Source organism: Nerophis lumbriciformis, linkage group LG05, assembly GCF_033978685.3.
Source record: "Nerophis lumbriciformis linkage group LG05, RoL_Nlum_v2.1, whole genome shotgun sequence".
NCBI classification, from domain to species: domain Eukaryota; kingdom Metazoa; phylum Chordata; class Actinopteri; order Syngnathiformes; family Syngnathidae; genus Nerophis; species Nerophis lumbriciformis.
The window spans coordinates 21238938-21263349 of NC_084552.2; the positions used below are offsets into that span (position 1 = coordinate 21238938).

The 24412-nt window shown below is 39.7% G+C and overlaps 2 protein-coding genes across 5 annotated transcripts in view; both read right to left on the reverse strand.

Moving 5' to 3' along the window:
- Positions 1-955, reverse strand: part of gc2 (guanylyl cyclase 2) — a 28297-nt gene extending 27342 nt beyond the window's left edge. For all 4 annotated transcript variants that reach the window (XR_009815301.2, XR_009815300.2, XM_061961137.2 and 1 more), the window contains exon 1: positions 809-955. The gene's annotated coding sequence lies outside the window, so the exon portion shown is untranslated. The remainder of the gene's footprint in view (positions 1-808) is intronic.
- Positions 814-21877, reverse strand: LOC133606805 (tubulin polyglutamylase ttll6-like). The gene is made up of 13 exons (XM_072913165.1): positions 21694-21877; positions 21559-21609; positions 19710-19769; positions 14510-14550; positions 14261-14379; positions 8271-8401; positions 8034-8187; positions 7820-7963; positions 7666-7751; positions 7377-7602; positions 1662-1840; positions 1377-1563; positions 814-932 (listed from the first exon to the last, which is right to left on the reverse strand). The coding sequence occupies exons 3-13, from the start codon at positions 19766-19768 to the stop codon at positions 921-923; spliced, it is 1338 nt and encodes a 445-aa protein (XP_072769266.1). The 5' UTR covers position 19769; positions 21559-21609; positions 21694-21877; the 3' UTR covers positions 814-920.
- Between the last annotated feature and the right edge of the window lie 2535 nt (positions 21878-24412).

Here is a 24412-nt window from a genome sequence, read left to right on the forward strand (position 1 = left end):
TTAGAACATTATTGAGAACTGCTCAAATTCAAAGATAAGATGTGTATATTTTGTTCAGATTTATTGACCAAAATTGTATCTTAATAAACAAAATTGATCAAAGGGGTCCTTGTATCCTTCAATTTGGACACCGTTGCTTAAGACTATGGACAGCAGACGTGTCCATGCTGGTCTGGCATGGCGCGGATTAACTGGTATTGTCGACTGACCCAGGTGTAATTAAACTGTATAAGGGCCTAAATGTGCTCTCCAGCTTGAATGAGCCTAGGTCATCAAAGCAATGTTGCATAACGATATATAAAAGGTGACAGACAAATGCATGCAGTTTAAACAGTTTCAAGGATATTCTGTTGGAGAGGTAATCTGATAATTCCTGTTGTTTGTTCAGAACACTACTTGAGTAAATGTTCCATGAATACACACTCACTTTTTCAACACTAGTTGTGTAACAATTCCGTTATTCACAGTTGTGTCAGCTGCTCCTTGGCCTACGTGACACCGGAAAACAGGCTCATGATTAGGGTAAGATTTATTTACATTTATATTTGCAGTTTAATTCATTGGAATAGTTAGCACTCGAGCCACTACAATTGTATGTTTGACAAACAAAACATGTGAGAGTGGGGGTCACTAACACAAATTATTTCTCCAAAGCAGTTAGGAAGGCTTTTTGTGTTTTGCAAATTTAAACGCGTATAATTCTCATTCCCCATTGCTTCAGTATTTTCATCTTGAAAATTCCTCGATTTTTATTTAAAATGCAAAATGCATTCAGTCATTATTTATTTAATGGTTTAAAGTTTCCTACCGTGCTGAGAAGAGACTGAAGCATCCTGCATATTCCGATGCAAAGAAAGGTAAAAAATTCTAGGGTGCAGGGAAATACTGTAGTCCTCGAGTTAAGTCCCAACATCCAGGATTTAGCGGTCTCCCTGCAAGGAAATAATATACACACGACTCAGTAGGATAGTGTAGAGGAACACACAATGAGTTTGGTTAGGTATGCACAACCTGCCGACAGATTAGTTGCAATCCAATCATCTCCCTTGCAGCATTAAGACACACTGCATGAAGTGAATATTATACCGGTAATTGTGAGGCTTTTACACCTTCAACACCTCAATTTAATGGCTTCAGCAGTATCAGAATAATGAATTCATAGCAATCAGCATTGATTACATACTGTGCACAACATTCAGGAATATAAGTTTGCTCATTTCGCCACAAGGTGGTGCTTTTGCTGTATTTAAAATTGCAAACTAGGGGGCTTCTGAGCCATGCCTTTATGTATCCATAGCAACCACCAGTTTATGCTGTAGAGAACATTAAATAAGTCTAAATAGTGTAGTTAACTTCCACGTTTATTTTGACTGCACATTTTCCAGATGTCCGCCGACGTCACTGCTCCTGCTCTTGTAGAGCCTGTCCTCCACCTTTAAGTACTTGTCGTATTTCTCTTTGCCATCGCTGGGGTAGATCCTCTTGAAGCCCCCCAGGTGCTCGTCCTCATAGCTCTCCATCTCCTCCACCATAGCCGCGCGCCGCTGTTGCTCCGTCTCCTGCCTTGAGGGACAAACACCATCAGCGTCACGCCAGGCAGGGGGAACAACAAGGATGCCACTCCCCCCCCCCACCCCCACCCCACCCCACCCGTGGCATACCTTTCCTCCGCGCGCACGTTTTGTTTCAGGCGCTCCTCCACACGGCGCTTCTCCTCTTTTATCATCTTGCATCGGTCAAAGGGACCCAAGTTGATAAGAACCAGGGTGTCATAAAGGAGGGCGTCCTTGACTTCACGGTCCAGAGGCAGCGACGTGGACATATCTGGAGAATGATTGACCTGATAAAACAACAGCACCTAATGAGAAACCTCCACCAACCTAACACTTACCTGCAAAATAATGACCCAGGAAGTTGCACAAACCCTGACTAATTTCTTCTATTATCCTCATTATTCTTATTTATCCCATTTTCTGCCGCTTGATAACTTTCACATTTCTCAACCTATTGAAACCAGCAATGTTCATATCTAGGGATGATGTTCGAAACCGGTTCTCCCGATTGTTCGATAAGAAAAAAAACGATTCCATGGATTCGAATCCCTTTTTGAGAACCGGTTCCCGAAGCCACTATACCGTATTTTCGCGACCATAGGGCGCACCGTATTAAAAGGCGCCGTGTCAGTTACGGGTGCTATTTCTGTATTTAACGCATAAATAAGGCGCAGCGTATTTTTGGGCGCAGGCATGGTTAACATACGCTATCTTAAAACATACGCTAGCTTGGACGCTGTTTTAAAAAGGCAGCAGGAGCAAAGCTGAGTTCGGTTGTACTTTATTGAAGTATTTATCAATGTACTCTCATTATTTTTTGATCAACCCTCATCCACAATCCATCAAAGTCCTCATCTTCTGTGTCCAAAATGAACAGCTGGGCAAGTTCTCCATCACACACGCCAGATTCCCTCTCTTCATTTTCAAAGTCAGTCTCGTTGTCCATTAGCATAGCAAGCTAGCACAACAGTAAAAGCCGATTTCTCTTGCCCCGTTGTGCGTATCGATTCTTTAACGCGCTGGTCCCCTCTTCTCCAGTGTGCTTCACTGGGATGTCGAAAGTGAGCGTCCATGTTGGTGATGTGTTTGTCGGCAATTTTTTTTTATTTACAACGCACATAGCAGCACTATATGCTCACTGGGGGCGTGCCTTTAGCGTCCTCTCTCACCTGAAACCTTCACCCTATAACGGCCGCATCACGTCCGCTTTTCCTCCATATAAACAGCGTGCCGGCCAAGTCATGTAACATCTATGGCAGTGGTTCTCAAATGGGGGTACACGTACCCCTGGGGGTACTTGACGGTATGCCAAGGGGTACTTGAGATTTTTTTTTAAATATTCTAAAAATAGCAACAATTCAAAAATCCCTTATAAATATATTTACTGAATAATACTTCAACAAAATATGAATGTAAGTTCATAAACTGAACATCAAATCAAGTATGCTATTCCATTCATTACCATAAACCCAGAGTTTCCCCCATGCCATGATGGTTACTGGCGGTGCCACACGGCACCAACTGTCAATCAACTATCGATGTAGAAAACAATGGAGGCTTGGTTAAAGCGTAGCAGTAATGCAGCTGAGACATGTGGACATGTTCCATAAATATTGATGTTAAAGATTTATTTTTTTGTGAAGAAATGTTTAGAATTAAGTTGATGAATCCAGATGGATCTCTATTACAATCCCCAAAGAGGGCACTTTAAGTTGATGATTACTTCTATGTGTAGAAATCTTTATTTATAATAATTTTTCAACAAGTTTTTAGTTATTTGTATCTTTTTTTCCAAGTAGTTCAAGAAAGACCACTACAAATGAGCAATATTTTGCACTGTTATACAATTTAATAAATCAGAAAGTGATGACATAGTGCTGTATTTTACTTATTTATCTCTTTTTTTCAACCAAAAATGCCTTGCTCTGATTAGGGGGTACTTGAATTTAAAAAATGCTCACAGGGGATACATCACTGAAAAAAGGTTGAGAACCACTGATCTATGGCTTTTGGAACTCAGTGCACACACAACAACCTATCTGGATTCGATAAGGAATCGGTTCGATAAGAGGTTTCGATAATGGGTTCGAACTCGATAATTTCTTAACGAACATTATCCCTATTCATATCCCCAAATGTTCCTTTTCCCTGTAACCCCACATTCATCGTTCATTGTTTCAGTTCAGTTTTTTCAGCGTTCTCACACATTTTTTACAAAACCCAAAATCAGTGAAGTTGGCACATTGTGTAAATGGTAAATAAAAACAGAATACAATGATTTGCAAATCATTTTCAACCTATATTCAATTGAATAGACTGCAAAGACAAGATATTTAACATTCGAACTGGAAAACTTTGTTATTTTTTGCAAATATTAGCTCATTTGGAATTTGATGCCTGCAACTTTCAAAAAAGCTGTCACAAGTGGCAAAAAAGACTGAGAAAGTTGAGGAATGCTCATCAAACACTTATTTGGAACATCCCACAGGTGAACAGGCTAATTGGTAATCTAGTTACGCTGAATGAGTTTAAAGCTTCTGTGAAAGGACTGCAGTCTACCTTGTCTGTATGCACATGTGTCATGTGAGCAAGTTTTAATGTTGTAAATGTGATGTTTTATGTATTTGTTTACTGTTTTTAATGTAACCTTGCTGCTGCCCTCTTGGCCAGGTCTCCCTTGGAAAAGAGATCTTTGATCTCAATGGGATTTTACCTGGTTAAATAAAGGCTAATAATAATAATAATTGGGAACAGGTGAGTGCCATGATTGGGTATAAAAGCAGCTTCCATTAAATGCTCAGTCATTCACAAACAAGGATGGGGCGAGGGTCACCTCTTTGTGAACAAATGCGTAAGCAAATTGTCCAACAGTTTAAGAACAACATTTCTCAACGAGCTATTGCAAGTAATTTAGGGATTTCACCATCTGCGGTCCGTAATATCATCAAAAGGTTCAGAGAATCTGGAGAAATCACTGCACGTAAGCGATGATATTACGGACCTTCAATCCCTCAGGCGTTTCTGCATCAAAAAGCGACATCAGTGTGTAAAGGATATCACCACATGGGCTCAGGAACACTTCAGAAAACCACTTTCAGTAACTACAGTTGGTCGCTACATCTGTAAGTGCAAGTTAAAACTCTACTATGCAAAGCCAAAGCCATTTATCAACAACACCCAGAAACGCCGCCGGCTTCGCTGGGCCTGAGCTCATCTAAGATGGACTGATGCAAAGTGGGAAAGTGTTCTGTGGTCTGACGAGTCCACATTTCAAATGGTTTTTGGAAACTGTGGACGTTGTGTCCTCCGGAAGGAAGAGGAAAAGAACCATCCGGATTGTTATAGGTGCAAAGTTCAAAATCCAGCATCTGTGATGGTATGGGGGTGTATTAGTGCCCAAGACATGGGTAACACACATCTGTAAGGGCACCATTAATGCTGAAAGGTACATACAGGTTTTGGCGCAACAAATGTTGCCATCCAAGCAACGTTATCTTGGACGCCCCTGCTTATTTCAGTAAGACAAAGCCAAGCCACGTGTTACAACAGCGTGGCTTCATAGTAAAAGAGTGCAGGTACTAGACTGGCCTGCCTGTAGTCCAGACCTGTCTCCCATTGAAAATGTGTGGCGCATTATGAAGCCTAAAATACCACAACGGAGACCCTGGACTGTTGAACAACTTAAGCTGTACTGTACATCAAGCAAGAATGGGGAAAAAATTCCACCTGAAAAGCTTAAAAAAAATCGGTCTCCTCAGTTCCTAAATGTTTACAGAGTGTTGTTAAAAGGAAAGGCCATGTAAAACAGTAGTAAAAATGCCCCTGTGCCAACTTTGTGTGTTTCTGCCATTAAATTCTAAGTTAATGATTATTTGCAAAAAAAAATTTGTTTCTCAGTTTGAACATTAAATATCTTGTCTTTGTAGTATATTCAATTGAATGTAAGTTGAAAATAATTTGCAAATCATTGTATTCTGTTTTTATTTACCAATTATCAGAGGTGGGACCAAGTCATTGTTTTGCAAGTCACAAGTAAGTCTCAAGTCTTTGCCCTCAAGTCCGAGTCAAGTCCCGAGTCAAGACAGGCAAGCCCCGAGTCAAGTCCAAAGTCAAGACTGGAAAGTCTCAAGTCAAGTCCTAAGTCCTGCATTTTGAGTTTCGAGTCCTTTCAAGTCCTTTTAACCACAGACTAATATATTAACACAGATTGTGTATGCTTTTCAAACGCTGTATTTATTTATTAAAACAAGTGCATTTTAAATTGCAGGAAAGAAAATTGTGCTGACATTGCACTTTATAATAGCACTATTAACCAGTCATTTTAAACATTAACTCATTCCTTTACAGAACAAACACATTGAAAAATAAAGTGCAAATGTACTTATTTGTACAAAAGTGTTAACATTGAAAAAACATGACATATACGTGAACATAACAAAAAAGTTGTACTTTTTATATGTCAGGGCCCTATGCTGCATTGCATCTGCAAAAGACCAAATTAGCCAAGAGTCTGTCAGTCATTTGTGCACGATGGGGGCGTAGTATGATGCCACCATGGCTGAAAACTCGCTCCACTGGAGCACTGGAGGCAGGCACTGCCAAGACTCTCATGGCCACTCGGAACAGTGAAGGAAGAGTCTTCATGTTCAATGCCCAGAACAAAAGGGGGGAGAGAGTTGTTTTGGGTTGGTGCACTACTTGTAAGTGTATCTTGTGTTTTTTATGTTGATTTAATTAAAAAAAGAAAAAAAAAAAATTATTTCTTGTGCGGCCCGATACCAATCGATCCACGGACCAGTACCGGGCCACGGCCCGGTGGTTGGGGACCACTGAGGTAAACAACCAACAGTATGTCAGAAAGCTAGCTAAAACGGTACACATATTCATAATATAGTATACATTTTAACTGACCTTTATTTTACTATTTTTGTCTTTTTTTAGGTGGCTAAAATACGCGGTGCTGCTGACCGCCGTCTAAAGTTACGTGTGATATATTGACTAACGTAACCCTGCTTAAAAAAAATCACTGAACAAAAAGTATGAATAAGGTAGTGAACTGCAACAGATTCCCGTGTTTGCAATAACGTTATAACGTTAGCAGTGAGTTTACAGCCTCACTGATTTATCTACACAGCAAATAAAAGTCACGTTACTTAGCCAATAAACGTTATCTTACATTCAAAACTTACCGTTCTTTGTGCAACTTCAAATGCCGGACGAAGTTGGAAGTTGTTGCCTCTCCATCAGTAATTTTCGAACCGCATGTGTTGCATACTGCAAACCGTTTTGTGTTGACCACCTCGTAATTTTTATACCCAAACAAAATTATTTTAGGTATCATTTTTTGTTCACTGGCGTGTGGTTTGGACATGTCTTCTTCGTTGGTTGTCCTGCAATTTGATTGGATGAATGCTGTGTGATGAAAACAAAGTAGATCTAATTTGATTGGCTGTTGTACTGAGACCACACCAGCTAACACACGCAATGCTGATAGACAAGTACACAATGAAAAATACGGAGCGCTCCCGAATAACTTTTTCATCTTTGGGTTTTGGGGAAAGTAGCAAGTCATGTCAATTCAAAAGGCTCAAGTCCAAGTGAAGTCACAAGTCATTGATGTTAAAGTCTAAGTCGAGTTGCAAGTCTTTTTACATTTTGTCAAGTCGAGTCTAAAGTCATCAAATTCATGACTCGAGTCTGACTCGAGTCCAAGTCATGTGACTCGAGTCCACACCTCTGCCAATTATACAATGTGCCAACTTCACTGGTTTTGGGTTTTGTACACAAATTGCCCTCTGTAGTTTATAGCCACGTTGGTGTTACCTCAAGCACCCAGGGTCTGAAGTGCTCGTCTAGCAGTACATCAAAGCCCAGGACCTGAAAGCAGGCGCTCCCAACGCTGTGCTTGGAGAAGTGAGTGATGTAGCTGTGCTGGATGCGGGAGTGCGCCAAGACCAGCGTCTTCACGATGCCGTCCTCGATGTTGCTCCAGATCTTTTCTGTGTTCCTGTAGCTGGACCTCAGCTGCTTCTTCAGTGTGGACAATCGCCTAGAGGACAACAGAGGCCTAAATAACGGCCAAATGCAGGCACAGGACTGACATGGATGATACCGTTTGCTGCCTGTCTTCTCATCGTGGATGAAGTTCTCGTTGTCCTTGTTGATTGTGAAATTGGTGAGATGCATGCACTTGTCGTTCTAACGAGTGACATTCTGTGGTTAATTGTCAGTTAAATTCAAATGTATCTTGCACAAGCACCACCCACCACATTTTTGTCTGTCGGGTCTTTGTACTTGGTTGTGCAGAAGCGAGCCAGCCCCTCATTGTACATGTAAATCCTCCACGGGTGACACGAGGTCACCAGCACATAGATACGCATGTCAAACTTAAAGCCGTCGATGAGCAAAGGCTGGAGTGATCAGATGGAGCATTGTAAGCGTCTTTTTACTCATATGTGCTGCTTTCCATGCGTGGCTCACCTTGTCAATGTATTCCTGACAGATCATATCCTGCTCAGGCTGCACTTTTTCCCAAGACGTGAAGATAGAGATGCCTTTGCCTTGGCTGCCAGCGTTTGGTTTACAAATGTAACGCTTGTCTTTGTCCCTAGCGTATGTTTTGAACAGGCTGTACCTGCAAGAGAAAGAAGGATGGCGTCAGCGCGCCGCAGCAACAAACTGAAGACGAATTGGCATGGGGGAAAGCAGCAAACACACTCTATAGGAAAGGTCCATGTTCTGGGGAAAATGTTGTAGTCTTTGGGGAAAAACTTGATCATGTGCTTCCAGTTAGTTGCTAGGGAATTTTTGTGGCAGATTTCAGTCATTGAGGGAAAATGGTTGATTTTCTGTAACACATGACACACAATGGTGACAGTAACAGTGAGAGTAACCGGGAGGTATCTAATATTTTACAGGAAAGACTAAGGCTGTGTCTCTAATTGAATATTTCTGTCAGATCACTTGAACATGTATACGGAGTACACTGTGTAATTAGTTCCTGAGTGTGAAAATGTTGACAGAGTAGTCCTCCCCCAAATCATTTACTGTCGTCGTGCATTTACAGAGAATGACAATCAAAATATTAACTCGCTTTTTATATTTCTCTACTTTTTAATTGTGAATTGCAAATACTAAACCTGGACCCTCTCCTTCCAACTGCGTAGTCAAAAGGGTGTTTGGCCATTTTGAGTAGGGGTGGTGGGGAAAAAAATAGTTTCACATCCAAATCAAGATTCCTTTTGATTAGGAATAGATTCGTAATTTTGAAGGATGAATTTTTATTTATTTTAAAGACATTTTTAAAACCAACTACGTCCTTACTTGCTGCGCGTATACATCATCCATCCATCCATCCATTTTCTACCGCTTATTCCCTTTAGGGTCGCGGGGGGCGCTGGAGCCTATCTCAGCTACAATCGGGCGGAAGGCGGGGTACACCCTGGACAAGTTGCCACCTCATCGCAGGGCCAACACAGATAGACAGACAACATTCACACTCACATTCACACACTAGGGCCAATTTAGTGTTGCCAATCAACTTATCCCCAGGTGCATGTCTTTGGAGGTGGGAGGAAGCCGGAGTACTCGGACGGAACACACGCAGTCATGGGGAGAACATGCAAACTCCACACAGAAAGATCCCGAGCCCGGGATTGAACCCAAGACTACTCATTCGTATTGTGAGGCAGATGCACTAACCCCTTTTCCACCGTGCTGCCCGCGTATACATCATGTCAGCAGCTAATAGGAGCTTCTATAACCGGTAACCTGCTTTGAAGATGTTCTATTATAATTTTTATACCAAATAATATATTCGTGTTGAATTGAGAAGCGATTCTGTAAGGAATCGTCACCCCAAAAATTTGAATGATGAGATGTTGTAAGAGTCACATCCCTAACAGTGCACAGCATTTTGCCATTCTTCTTGTGTGAAATCTTGTATGCAGTCCATGGACTAAGTTTTAGACTAACATTTCCTTTATTGTCATTCAAATTTGAACTTTACAGTACAGATAAGGACGAAATTTCATTGCATTAGCTCGTTGTAGTGCAGGATAAAAGAGCAATAAGGTGCAGAGTGTTTGCATTTACAAAAGGTGCAGATATAAATAGATTTACTGCACAGATAAATATATTCCACTTTTGCATATGCATCCACGTTTACGGATGTATGCATGAAAGTGCCTAACTTGAAGCACAACTAAAATCAAGCAAGAATGTGGCTGTGTCTCAGATGGAATACTTCCATGAGTACACCCCAAAAAGTAGATTGTATGCTGAAGAGGGTTATGGAGAGATGGAGGGCCCAAAACACTGGACTCCTGTAAACCCAGGCCAGGGGGACAACAGACAGGTCACCAGCGACTAGAAACTCTGTCAATCTTGGGGACTTACAGTTCTTCTCCTATTTGGACTTGAATTGTTTTACTGAGGAATTATTTTTGTTTTGTAAAGAGAACATGACTATTCAAAAAGGCCTTTTTCCAATGACAAACTGTTGAGAATCATGTTGAATAGAGAATCGACTGAATTGAATTGTCAACCAAAGAATCGAAATCAAAATAAATCATGAGTGGTTGTAAGATTCACATCCCTAATTTTGAGTGCAACATTCAGATACGGACAGTGCACAGCATTTTGCAATACTTCTTAATATGAATGATCTTGTGCACTCAAAACTAGGCCAGTCAGACGTTTAAGCAATTTGAGCGCATAAATCAGGCCTGGGCAATTATTTTGACTCGGGGGGCCAAATTTAGAGAAAAAAATGTGGCTGGGGGCCGGATATATCTATTTTTAGGAACACTAATACAAAACCTCACAATAATGTCTGATTGAATGCTAAAAACCTTATGACAGACCGCCTTAAAAAACGTAATGGAATTTTACGTTTTTTTTACTGAATGAGACACCCAGAATGTACATGAAAATAAAGAATGTGGGATTTACAATTTTAACTATAAACGATAAAACACCGAATATTGACAACATAAGAATGTCACACTCCCTCTCGATCGAGATATCTAACAACGAAGCGAAACGCAACAAAAATGCAACAAACACAGCGAAATATGAACACAAAGGGTAAAAAAAAATAATCACCTACAATCTGATACATCTGATATATCACTAAGCTTTAGAACTTTGTTGTAAAAATCTCCTTCCGCGTCGGTCCCTGACACCCGCATTTCAGGCTGGCCGCTCTGGAAACACTCTGTGGGAACGCTCCCCACCCACACTGCTTGGTGCCTCGTCTGAGCTGCTGTGACTTACATTACCATAGTAACTAGCAGAGGTGGGACCAAGTCATTGTTTTGCAAGTCACAAGTAAGTCTCAAGTCTTTGCCCTCAAGTCCGAGTCAAGTCCCGAGTCAAGACAGGCAAGCCCCGAGTCAAGTCCAAAGTCAAGACTGGAAAGTCTCAAGTCAAGTCCTAAGTCCTGCATTTTGAGTTTCGAGTCCTTTCAAGTCCTTTTAACCACAGACTAATATATTAACACAGATTGTGTATGCTTTTCAAACACTGTATTTATTTATTAAAACAAGTGCATTTTAAATTGCAGGAAAGAAAATTGTGCTGACATTGCACTTTATAATAGCACTATTAACCAGTCATTTTAAACATTAACTCATTCCTTTACAGAACAAACACATTGAAAAATAAAGTGCAAATGTACTTATTTGTACAAAAGTGTTAACATTGAAAAAACATGACATATATGTGAACATAACAAAAAAGTTGTACTTTTTATATGTCAGGGCCCTATGCTGCATTGCATTTGCAAAAGACCAAATTAGCCAAGAGTCTGTCAGTTATTTGTGCACGATGGGGGCGTAGTATGATGCCACCATGGCTGAAAACTCGCTCCACTGGAGCACTGGAGGCAGGCACTGCCAAGACTCTCATGGCCACTCGGAACAGTGAAGGAAGAGTCTTCATGTTCAATGCCCAGAACAAAAGGGGGGAGAGAGTTGTTTTGGGTTGGTGCACTACTTGTAAGTGTATCTTGTGTTTTTTATGTTGATTTAATTAAAAAAAGAAAAGAAAAAAAAAATTATTTCTTGTGCGGCCCGATACCAATCGATCCACGGACCAGTGCCGGGCCGCGGCCCGGTGGTTGGGGACCACTGAGGTAAACAACCAACAGTATGTCAGAAGGCTAGCTAAAACGGTACACATATTCATAATATAGTATACATTTTAACTGACCTTTATTTTACTATTTTTGTCTTTTTTTAGGTGGCTAAAATACGCGGTGCTGCTGACCGCCGTCTAACGTTACGTGTGATATATTGACTAACGTAACCCTGCTTAAAAAAAATCACTGAACAAAAAGTATGAATAAGGTAGTGAACTGCAACAGATTCCCGTGTTTGCAATAACGTTATAACGTTAGCAGTGAGTTTACAGCCTCACTGATTTAACTACACAGCAAATAAAAGTCACGTTACTTAGCCAATAAACGTTATCTTACATTCAAAACTTACCGTTCTTTGTGCAACTTCAAATGCCGGACGAAGTTGGAAGTTGTTGCCTCTCCATCAGTAATTTTCGAACCGCATGTGTTGCATACTGCAAACCGTTTTGTGTTGACCACCTCGTAATTTTTATACCCAAACAAAATTATTTTAGGTATCATTTTTTGTTCACTGGCGTGTGGTTTGGACATGTCTTCTTCGTTGGTTGTCCTGCAATTTGATTGGATGAATGCTGTGTGATGAAAACAAAGTAGATCTAATTTGATTGGCTGTTGTACTGAGACCACACCAGCTGACACACGCAACGCTGATAGACAAGTACACAATGAAAAATACGGAGCGCTCCCGAATAACTTTTTCATCTTTGGGTTTTGGGGAAAGTAGCAAGTCATGTCAAGTCATGTCAATTCAAAAGGCTCAAGTCCAAGTGAAGTCACAAGTCATTGATGTTTTGATGTTAAAGTCTAAGTCGAGTTGCAAGTCTTTTTACATTTTGTCAAGTCGAGTCTAAAGTCATCAAATTCATGACTCGAGTCTGACTCGAGTCCAAGTCATATGACTCGAGTCCACACCTCTGGTAACTAGTATATCATGCAAAAGCGCAGATTCTAACTATTGAAATACTTTGTATTAGGGGTGTGGGAAAAAAACGATTCAAATTCAAATCGCGATTCTCACGTTGTGCGATTCAGAATCGATTCTCATTTTTTAAAAATCGATTTTTATTTTTTAAATTTATTTATTTAAAAAAAAAAATGTTTTTTTTAATTTTATTTTTTTAAATTAATCAATCCAACAAAACAATACACAGCAATACCATAACAATGCAATCCAATTCAAAAACCAAACCCGACCCAGCAATAGACAAAGCAATTGAGAGGAGACACAAACACGACACAGAACAAACCAAAAGTAGTGAAACAAAATGAATATTATCAACAACAGTATCAATGTTAGTTACAAAGTCAACATAGCAGTGATTAAAAATCCCTCATTGACATCATCATTAGACATTTATAAAAAAAAAAAAAAAAGAACAATAGTGACACAGTGGCTTACACTTGCATCGCATCTCATAAGCTTGACAACACACTATGTCCAATATTCTCACTAAGATAAAATAAGTCATTTTTGGTTCATTTAATAGTTAAAACAAATTTACATTATTGCAATCAGTTGATAAAACATTGTCCTTTGCAATTATAAAAGCTTTTTACAAACTCTTTTACTACTCTGCTTGCATGTCAGCAGACTGGGGTAGATCCTGCTGAAATCCTGTGTATTGAATGAATAGAGAATCGTTTTGAATCGGGAAAAAAATCATTTTTGAATCGAGAATCGTGTTGAATTGAAAAAAAATCGATTTTGAATCGAATCGTGACCCCAAGAATCGATATTGAATCGAATCGTGGGACACCCAAAGATTCACAGCCCTACTTTGTATAGTTCAAGACTTACTGTAATTTGAAAACATCACTGCACATCATAATGGCAGCTACAGTTTCCATCTTAAAGATCTAAAAAAATTTGGGGGGGAATGTCCGGCGGGCCAGATTGAAAAGCTTAACGGGACGCATGCGGCCCACGGGCCTTACTTTGCTATGTCTGGCATAAATGAACACACAAAGATGTCCCTCCATCCATCCATTTTCTACCGTTTATTCCCTCCGGGGTTGCGGGGGCGCTGGAGCCTATGTCAGCTACAATCGGGCGGAAGGCGGGGTACACCCTGGACAAGTCGCCACCTCATCGCAGGGCCAACACAGATAGACAGACAACATTCACACTCACATTCACACACTAGGGCCAATTTAGTGTTGCCAATCAACCTATCCCTAGGTGCATGTCTTTGGCGGTGGGAGGAAGCCGGAGTAAGATATATTTGCTCAAAATGCTAAGTGTGTTCACTTTTGTAGTAAAAATGCTTAAGTACAGAAGTGCACAAAATGAGTGTGCGACCTGAGGTATTTTCCTCAGGTACTTGTTGACGAGCCCTTGTATTTTCTGTTCACTACTAGTACTACTACCACTGACATTATTTCAAGTTAATTGCGCCCCAAGATTGAGACTATTGAAAGTGGTAAACGTCCATCAATGCAAACACCCCATTTTGAGTATTTTTCCGTATTCCCTAGTGCGAACACAGGTATGCTCGCAAAATTATTTGTGCAAGTACGGAAGTGCACCAATTGAGACACAGCCTAAGTGAGGGCTACAGTTTGGTACCTGGTATAGTTTCAATTCCTTAAATTTGTCCTCACAGGGGCGAGCGTCGGTCCAGAACAGCGTCCAGTCTTCACCCACCTGCACCTCTTTAATGCCGAGTTTCTGAGCAGCACGCCGCACTGACACAACATGGAATATACATATATTGGTATATGCACGATTGCACAGGCAAAAAGTAAATCAGCGCTATTCCATAGCCCTACACACACTGTTTTTTCCTTTATTGCAAAAAGTGATCATTAAACATACCACTGTCATGGCGGCAATTGGTGAGGTTGATGCCTTGGCAACTGCAAGAGAGGACAGGCTGTTAGAAAGCCTTCAAATGGCAGTTAAAGCAAGGGAAAATACAGAAAAAATGTAAGAATGCAAGGGATCACTTTGATACATTTTGTATATCAAGTCTCAGAAGACGCACTTTGACGTGAAAAAGGATGCAAGTGCAACCTAATATGTGGCCCCGCATGATGACACAGAAACATAGACACTTCTTACAATCAAAGTATTAACAGCCGTAGTTGCAGAAAGAAGGGAAAATGTGAGCCTACAGTGCAGTAATGTGGCCATCTTGTTTTTGAAAGGCCAACACGGGCCGGACTTTCCCACCCTGGATGATCAGGGATGCTTTCTTAAGGTGGACAAAGACTTATTAATAGTATGTAGGATTTATTGTGTACATAATGAATTAAAACTACCCTAGGCCTCACTTAGCTTTCAAGGTAATATGTTATTTGGCTACATTTAGCTTTTTTGTTTGCTAAATTTGTACACGGTTTTTTTTTTGTTTTTTTTTAAATATGCATTTGATATATTTCCATTATAAGTTATAAGATGGGTTAAAAAAAAAAAAGGGATATTTACAACAAAAACAAAAATCTAATTTTCCCCATGTGGGCTTGAGTTGAGTTGAGATTTGTAGTTTGTTTTTTAAAAATAGATTGTTTTAAAAATACCTTTACAGTCACATACTATTCTAAAATCAATCTAATGTACTGTCAGCAATATATGCTACGCTATCTGAACCAAACATCGTAGCTTTGTGTTAAAAGTTACAAAACTAATAGTTATATTTATTTATTTATATATTTGGATATGTTGAATAGTGCAAATGTAAGTGTGTTGTTTCTTAGATAAGATAGATGGATGGATGGATGATATATACCAGGGGTGTCAAACTGGTTTTCATTGAGGGCCACATCGCAGTTATGGTTGCCCTCGGAGGGCCGCTTTTAACAATGAGTAATATATGAATATACATGTATATAAATATATATATATATATATATATATATATATATATATATATATATATATATATATATATATATATATATAATACATTAACAATATATTTTTTTACATAAGCTGCAAAAACAATATTTAAATTTTACTTTAAAAACTGGCATCTCAGTCAGCACAATTTTACAGTAAAAAGCAGTGGGTTTTTTGCAGCATATAAAAAAATTTAAGAAATGGGATGTAATAGAAAAACAATACCACTGTTTTTAGCGGTAAAATTCAAGCAACAGTGCTGCCAGTTTGTTTGTTTTTTTATCGTAAAATCTTGTTTTAATGTTTTTTTTAGTTTGTTGTTTAAATGCTTTAGTGCAGGGGTGTCAAACTAATTTTAGATCGGGGGTCACAAGGAGAAAAATCTTCCCTCAAGTGGGCCGGACTGGTAAAATCAAGGCACGATAACTTAAAAATAAAGACAACTTCAGATTGTTTTCTTTGTTTAAAAATAGAATGAGCACATTCTGAAAATGTACAAATCATAATGTTGTTGTTGTTTTTCTTTACACTTACATATTTTCTGAATAAATTATGTGATAATGTTCATCTGTCAACTCATTGGTGTTAATTTTCAATCTATCAAGATAAAAAAATTATATCAAAATCAAATTACAGTGTGTTATTTATGTAGTTTGATCATTTTCCTTGACTGATGTACTAACATCACGTGGTTTATTCTGTACATATGTAGCATCATCTACAAAGATACAAAGAATTGCTATTGCGACATCCAGTGGACACATTTAGAACAGCTGTTTCTTTCATTCAAAAATTTCATGTACATTTTTATACTTAGAAAAACTCACCCCCGGACCGGATAAAACCTGTTCGCGGGCACACACCCGTTTTAGTGTCTTATTGTATATGGGAAAAAACAGTACCAAAGTTGATTTTACGGTTAAAAAAACCCTCAGTCGGCGGAATTTAACCGTAAAATCTATTGTCAATTTTACAGTCTACAATTTGATTGATCGTTTGTTTTGAAATCATAAGTCAAGCAGATATTTAAATACAGTATTTATCTTTATTTTAACAAAAAATATTTTTGGCATACATGATAACATATTTGATAATATTGAATTTTAAAAGATATGCAATTGCATGCAGTACATGATTTTTTTATGTCAAAAGGGAAAGAACAAATATATTTTGTAGGAAAAAGATTAAGCATTTTATTAACGCATATTATTTCCATGCCTTCGCGGGCCACATAAAATAACGTGGCGGGCCAGATTTGGCCCCCGGGCTTTGACTTTTAGCCAAAAAGCTCTCTCCCGGTTGCAGCACGACTTTTAACAGGATCCAGGAAACGCGAGCATATAACCCCAATTCTTGAGACTTTGCACTGGCTCCCAGTTCATTTTAGAATAGATTTTAAAATGTTGCTGTTTGGTTTTAAAGCTTTGCATGGACAGGCACCTCATTATATCTCGGGCCTCATCCAGAATTACACTCGTGTGCACACTCTGAGGTCCGAGAGCCAGCTCCAGCTCGTGGTGCTCAAGACGAGACTTAAAACTAGGGGAGACAGGGCACTTCTCTGTGGTCGGCCCTAAGCTCTGGAACACTCTGCCCCTCCATGTTCGAACTGCTCCCTCAGTGGAGTGTTTTAAGTCTCAACTTAAGACCCACTTTCTTCTTCAAGAGTCTTATGGCCTGAGTGAACTCAGGCCATAAGACGTTTTTTAATTTGTATTTCTATTTATTGTTTTACCGTATTTTTTGGAGTATAAGTCGCTCCGAAGTATAAGTCGCACCGGCCGAAAATGCATAATAAAGAAGGAAAAAAACATATATAAGTCGCACTGGAGTATAAGTCGCATTTTTTGGGGAAATGTATTTGATAAAACCCAACACCAAGAATAGACATTTGAAAGGCAATTTAAAATAAATAAAGAATAGTGAACAACAGGCTGAATAAGTGTACGTTATATGACGCATAAATAACCAACTTAGAACGTGCCTGGTATGTTAACGTAACATATTATGGTAAGAGTCATTCAAATAACTATAACATATAGAACATGCTATACGTTTACCAAACAATCTGTCACTCCTAATCGCTAAATCCCATGAAATCTTATACGTCTAGTCTCTTACGTGAATGAGTTAAATAATATTATTTGATATTTTACGGTAATGTGTTAATAATTTCACACATAAGTCGCTCCTGAGTATAAGTCGCACCCCCAGCCAAACTATGAAAAAAAACTGCGACTTATAGTCCGAAAAATACGATACATAATTTATCCTTTTTTTAACGTAATTCTTTATATACATGTTACAGGTTATATACCTTTTATTATTGAATGTATCAAATGTGATGAATATTTAATGGACCACAATGGAAACAAGCCTTTTGGCTTTTTGTGCCATCCATTTGCCTTTATAAATCATTACATGGATTCAATTCTTTAACATGTCAATAAACTTCTCAATCAATCAATGACATTTACAGAATATGCATATTAAGGCAGTGTTTTTCAACCACTGTGTCACGGCACACTAGTGTGCCGTGAGATACAGTCCGGTGTGCCGTGAGAGATTATCTAATTCCACCTATTTGGGTTAGAAATATTTTTTGCAAACCAGTAATTACAGTCTGCAAATGATGTGTTGTGCTGTCAAGAGCTCGGCAGAGTAACCGTGTAACACTCTTCTATATCAGTAGGTGGCGGCCGGTAGCTAATTGCTTTGTAGATGTCGGGAACAGCGAGAGGCAGTGTGCAGGTAAAAAGGTGCCTAATGCTTAAACCAAAAATAAACAAAAAGTGAGTGCCCCTAAGAAAAGGCATTGAAGCTTAGGGAAGGCTATGCAGAATGAAACTAAAACTGAACTGGCTACAAAGTAAACAAAAACAGAATGCTGGATGACAGCAAAACTTACTGTGGAGCAAAGACAGCGTTCACAAAGTACATCCGAATATGACATGGCAATCAACAATGTCCCCACAAAGAAGGATTAAAACAACTGAAATATTCTTGATTGCTAAAACAAAGTAGATGCGGGAAATATCGCTCAAAGGAAGACATGAAATACCAAACAAAGAGAAAAAGCCACCAAAATAGGAGTGCAAGACAAGAACTAAAACACTACACACAGGAAAACAGCAAAAAAGTCCAAATAAGTCAGAGCGTGATGTGACAGGTGGTGACAGTACACCTACTTTGAGACAAGAGCTATAGTGATGCATGGTTGGTTATGCTTTAAAGCAGGGGTGTCAAACTCAAATACAGAGTGGGCCAAATTTAAAACTGAACAAAGCCGCGGGCCAAAGTTGAACAAATTAACCTTTAACGTACTCTACGAGCTATCGTCACGTCCGCTTTTCATCCATTCTAACATCGGTCAGACCCAGTCACAAGATATGTGCGACTTCTGTAAGCACACTAGCGAATGCAACGCATACTTCATCAACAGCGATACAGGTTACACTGAGGGTGCCAGTATAAAAAACTTTAACACTGTTAGAAATATACACCACACTGTGAATCCACACCAAACAAGAATGACAAACACATTTTGGGAGAACATTCGCACCGTAACACAACATACACACAACAGAACAAATACCCAGAATCCTTTGCAGCACGAACTCTTCCGGGACGCTACAACCTCCCCCCCCCCCCCACACACACACCTTGTAGCATCCCGGAAGAGTTAGTGCTGCAAAGGGTTCTGGTTTGGTGTGGATTCACAGTGTGGCGTATATTTCTAACAGTGTTAAAGTTTTTTATTCGGCTACCCTCAGTGTAACCTGTATCGCTGTTGATGAAGTAAGCGTTGCATTCTAATGTGTGTGTGCGTACAGAAGCTGCACATGCTATGTGACTGGGCCAGTGCTGGTTGGCTGGCTGGCTCCAGGGAGGATCGGCAGGCCAGCTTTAGTGTTAATTTGATATCGCCTCAAGGGCCAAGTGAAATTACACGGCGGGCCAAATTTAGCCCGCGTGCCAGAGTTTGACACCGATGCTTTAAAGTCATACCCAAAAATTGCGACAACGACTTTTTACTGTCAACTGAGTTTCGTTTTTTATGATTTCTGCTGGTGGTGTGCCTCCGCATTTTTTCAACGCAAAAAAAATGTGCCTTGGCTCAAAAAAGGTTGGAAAAACACTGTATTAAGGGACATGAAAAAACACTGTGGTCATCTACCTGCAAAGTGGATCGTCGTCTTCATCGTCTGTGTAGCTGCTGCTGTCCCAAAAGAACATCCTGAGCAGAAATAAACTGCTTTATTTACATTAATGACAGAACCATTAAGACTGTTACGAAACACAACATATATATACAAACCCCGTTTCCATATGAGTTGGGAAATTGTGTTAGATGTAAATATAAACGAAATACAATGATTTGCAAATGCTTTTCAAAACATATTCAGTTGAATATGCTACAAAGACAACATATTTGATGTTCAAACTGATAAACATTTTTTTGTTGTTGCAAATAATCATTAACTTTAGAATTTGATGCCAGCAACACGTGACAAAGAAGTTGGGAAAGGTGGCAATAAATACTGATAAAGTTGAGGAATGCTCATCAAACACTTATTTGGAACATCCCACAATTGAACAGGCAAATTGGGAACACGTGGGTGCCATGATTGGATATAAAAGTAGATTCCATGAAATGCTCAGTCATTCACAAACAAGGATGAGGCGAGGGTCACCACTTTATCGACAAATGCGTGAGCAAATTGTTGAACAGTTTAAGAAAAGCCTTTCTCAACCAGCTATTGCAAGGAATTTAGGGATTTCACCATCTACGGTCCGTAATATCATCAAAGGGTTCAGAGAATCTGGAGAAATCACTGCACGTAAGCAGCTAAGCCGTGACCTTCGATCCCTCAGGCTGTACTGCATCAACAAGCGACATCAGTGTGTAAAGGATATCACCACATGGGCTCAGGAACACTTCAGAAACCCACTGTCAGTAACTACAATTGGTCGTTACATCTGTAAGTGCAAGTTAGAACTCTCCTATGCAAGGCAAAAACCGTTTATCAACAACACCCAGAAACGCTATCGGTTCGCTGGGCCTGAGCTCATCTAAGATGGACTGATACAAAGTGGAAAAGTGTTCTGTGGTCTGACGAGTCCACATTTCAAATTGTTTTTGGAAACTGTGGACGTTGTGTCCTCCGGACCAAAGAGGAAAAGAACCATCCGGATTGTTATAGGCGCAAAGTTGAAAAGCCAGCATCTGTGATGGTATGGGGGTGTATTAGTGCCCAAGATATGGGTAACTTACACATCTGTGAAGGCGCCATTAATGCTGAAAGGTACATACAGGTTTTGGAGCAACATACGTTGCCATCCAAGCAACGTTACCATGGACGCCCCTGCTTATTTCAGCAAGACAATGCCAAGCCACCTGTTACATCAACGTGGGTTCATAGTAAAAGAGTGCGGGTACTAGACTGGCCTGCCTGTAGTCCAGACCTGTCTCCCATTGAAACTGTGTGGCGCATTATGAAGCCTAAAATACCACAACGGAGACCCCCGGACTGTTGAACAACTTAAGCTTTACATCAAGCAAGAATGGGAAAGAATTCCACCTGAGAAGCTTAAAAAATGTGTCTCCTCAGTTCCCAAACGTTTACTGAGTGTTGTTAAAAGGAAAGGCCATGTTACACAGTGGTGAACATGCCCTTTCCCAACTACTTTGGCACGTGTTGCAGCCATGAAATTTTAAGTTAATTATTATTTGCAAAAAAAAAAAATGTTTATGAGTTTGAACATCAAATATCTTGTCTTTGTAGTGCATTCAATTGAATATGGGTTGAAAAGGATCTGCAAATCATTGTATTCCGTTTATATTTACATCTAACACAATTTCCCAACTCATATGGAAACGGGGTTGGTATATATATATATATATATATATATATATATATATATATATATATATATATATATATATATATATATATATATATACATATGTTAACATATGTTAACTTGCAGGGTTGTGCTTTTTAAACCCAATAATGATGCCTCACCTGGTAAAGGCAAACACGGCCACATCTGCTTGGGATATGTTGTCCTTAAAACTAAAAATAAGATGTTAGTTTTCAGGCAAGTCTGGAAAGTAAGAATATATCCGCTCCGTGACGCGTCACGTCTACTGCACTCACCTTTGTCATGAAGGCACACTCGTGTCTCTTTGCAGGAAAGGTGTGCTCCGTTTTAATGACAAGACACGTTTTGTTTGTGGTTTGTTGAACCGCAGCGTGAAATTAAGCAAATATCACTGGCCTGGCTAAATAATTCATCGATTAACTAAACATGCCGCTTCGGTACCACTCCAGCCAAAACGAAGATGGCAGCTTCCGGTTGAATGTTGTTAAACGCCGATTGACCAATAAAGTTGTTTTGTCTCACCAGAATTTTTCACATTCAACCAGTGGTGGGCCGACATAACCAGAAATCATGATCATAATTAAAGATAAAAGTCATTTTCAATTTATTTTCCCTAAATATCTAAAATTATTCATATTCTCTTATATGTCATATTATGCTCCTTCCAGCGCTGTTGTTTTTAGTTTATAGAGTTTTTATCCAATCAGAATTCAGCTAGTTTATGTTGCCATGCTGTACCAAATCTGACTAGACCAGGGGTGTCAAACTCAAATACAGAGTGGGCCAAAATTTAAAACTGAACAAAGCCGCGGGCCAAGGTTGAACAAATTAACCTTTTAATAGGGACCCAAACAAGCTTTGCATTGAATATTGAACAAGCAAGCTTATATAACTTTATAGTGACATGCAAAATCGAGTTTCAAATAATAATATTTCAAAAATATCAATGGCATATCAAATAAAATTTAAATAAAAATTGAATGCCTCTTTTCTATTTGCAGTCTTCTGAGGTAAATATCAAAATAAACTTTTCCCACAGGCTAATAAATTTGAAAATAAAAGAACAATGAATAATTCAACCATTCAGGCCTTTTTACTGCTCAGTTTGCAACACACTGATCTAATCTGATGTGCCCAAGCCAGATACCTGACATCTTTTCTTGGATGCTAGTTCATTAATGTCGGGGCTCAGGTGGGCGGGGTTTGGTGGTGGTGGGGGGGGGGGGGGGGGTGTATATTGTAGCGTCCCGGAAGAGTTAGTGCTGCAAGGGATTCTGGGTATTTGTTCTGTTGTGTGTATGTTGTGTTACATTCTACAGAGGCACTATAGAGAGCCTGCTGACCAACAGCATCTCTGTCTGGACTGGAGCCTGCAATGCCTCAGACTGGAAGTCTCTCCAGAGAGTGGTGAGGATGGCGGAAAAGATCATCAGGACTCCTCTTCCTCCTATCCAGGAGATCGCAAAAAGCCGCTGCCTGACCAGGGCTCAGAAAATCTGCAAAGACTCCTCCCACTGTTTCCACTGCTGGACTCTAGAAAGAGGTTCCGCAGCCTCCGAAGCAGAACCTCCAGGTTCTGTAACAGCTTCTTCCCTCAGGCCGTAAGACTCTTGAACGCATCATAATTAAATTATCCCCTCAACTCCCCCCAAAATGGATTAACTCGCTGGAATAAAAAAGACAATATAACATACATCCATAAACGTGGACGCATGTGAAAAAGTGCAATATATTCATCTGTACAGTAATCTATTTATTTATTTATGTATATTTATATATATATATTTATTTTATATATATATATTATATATATATATTTATTTATTTATATATGCACCTTATTGCTTTTTTTATCCTGCACTACCATGAGCTTATGTCACGAAATGTCGTTCTTATCTGTGCTGTAAAGTTAAAATTTGAATGACAATAAAAAGGAAGTCTAAGTCTAAGTCTATGTTCTCCCGAAATGTGTTTGTCATTTTTGTTTGATGTGGGTTCACAGTGTGGCACATATTTGTAACAGTGTTAAAGTTGTTAATGCGGCCACCCTCAGTGTGACCTGTATGGCTATTGATCAAGTATGCTTGCATTCACTTGTGTGTGTGTAGAAGCCGCATATATCATGTGACAGGGGCCGGCACGCTGTTTGTATGGAGGAAAAGCAGACGTGACGACAGGTTGTAGAGGCACACCCCCAATATTGTTGTCCGGGTGGAAATCGGGAGAAATTCGGGAGAATGGTTGCCTCAGGAGACTTTCGAGAGGGGCACTGAAAATCGGGAGGGTTGGCAAGTATGAGTATTAGCGGTGAATGCGGTATTACAGCGACACCGTCGCTGTATAATACCGGCGGGCCAGCTCTAATGTTAATTTGATATTGCCTCAAGGGCAAAATGAAATTACACGGCGGGCCAGAGTTTGACACCCATGGCCTAGAGCAGACCTGGGCAAATTAAGGCCCTTCCACATGCGGCCCGTTAAGCTCTTCCATCTGGCCCGCTGGACATTCCCAAATATTTTTTTTAGATCTTTAAGATGGAAACTGCAGCTGCCATTATGATGTGCAGTGATGTTTTCAAATGACCGTAAGTCTTGAACTATACAACATATTTCAATGGTTGGAATCTGCGCTTTTGCATGATATTTTGGTGACTAGTGTTGTCCTGATACCCAGGGGCGCCGCTAGGGATTTTGGGCCCCATGAAAAGAATCTTTACAGGGCCCCCAACACAGTGTCATTATTTTTTCTGTATTATAATTTCATCATCATTAGGGGCCTCTCTGGGCCCCCCTCCATCATGGGCCCCTAGAATCCGTCTCCTTTACCCCCCCTTTTCGGCGCCCCTGCTGATACCAATATTATTTTGATACTTTTTGGTAATTTTCGATACTTTTCTAAATAAAGGGGACCAGAAAAAATTGCATTATTGGCTTTATTTTAACAAAAAATCTTAGGGTGTGGCGGACCGGTACTTTTTAGAGGCCGTTTGGTAC

Excerpts from the sequence above, each read along its gene's own strand:
- LOC133606805 (XM_072913165.1), bottom strand. The coding sequence starts at position 19,768 with ATGTTCTTTTGGGACAGCAGCAGCTACACAGACGATGAAGACGACGAT. Across the intron at positions 7,752-7,819 it reads ACCCGACAGACAAAAATGTG|AACGACAAGTGCATGCATCT; the intron begins GTGGGTGGTGCT and ends GTCACTCGTTAG. Across the intron at positions 1,564-1,661 it reads AACGTGCGCGCGGAGGAAAG|GCAGGAGACGGAGCAACAGC; the intron begins GTATGCCACGGG and ends TTGTCCCTCAAG.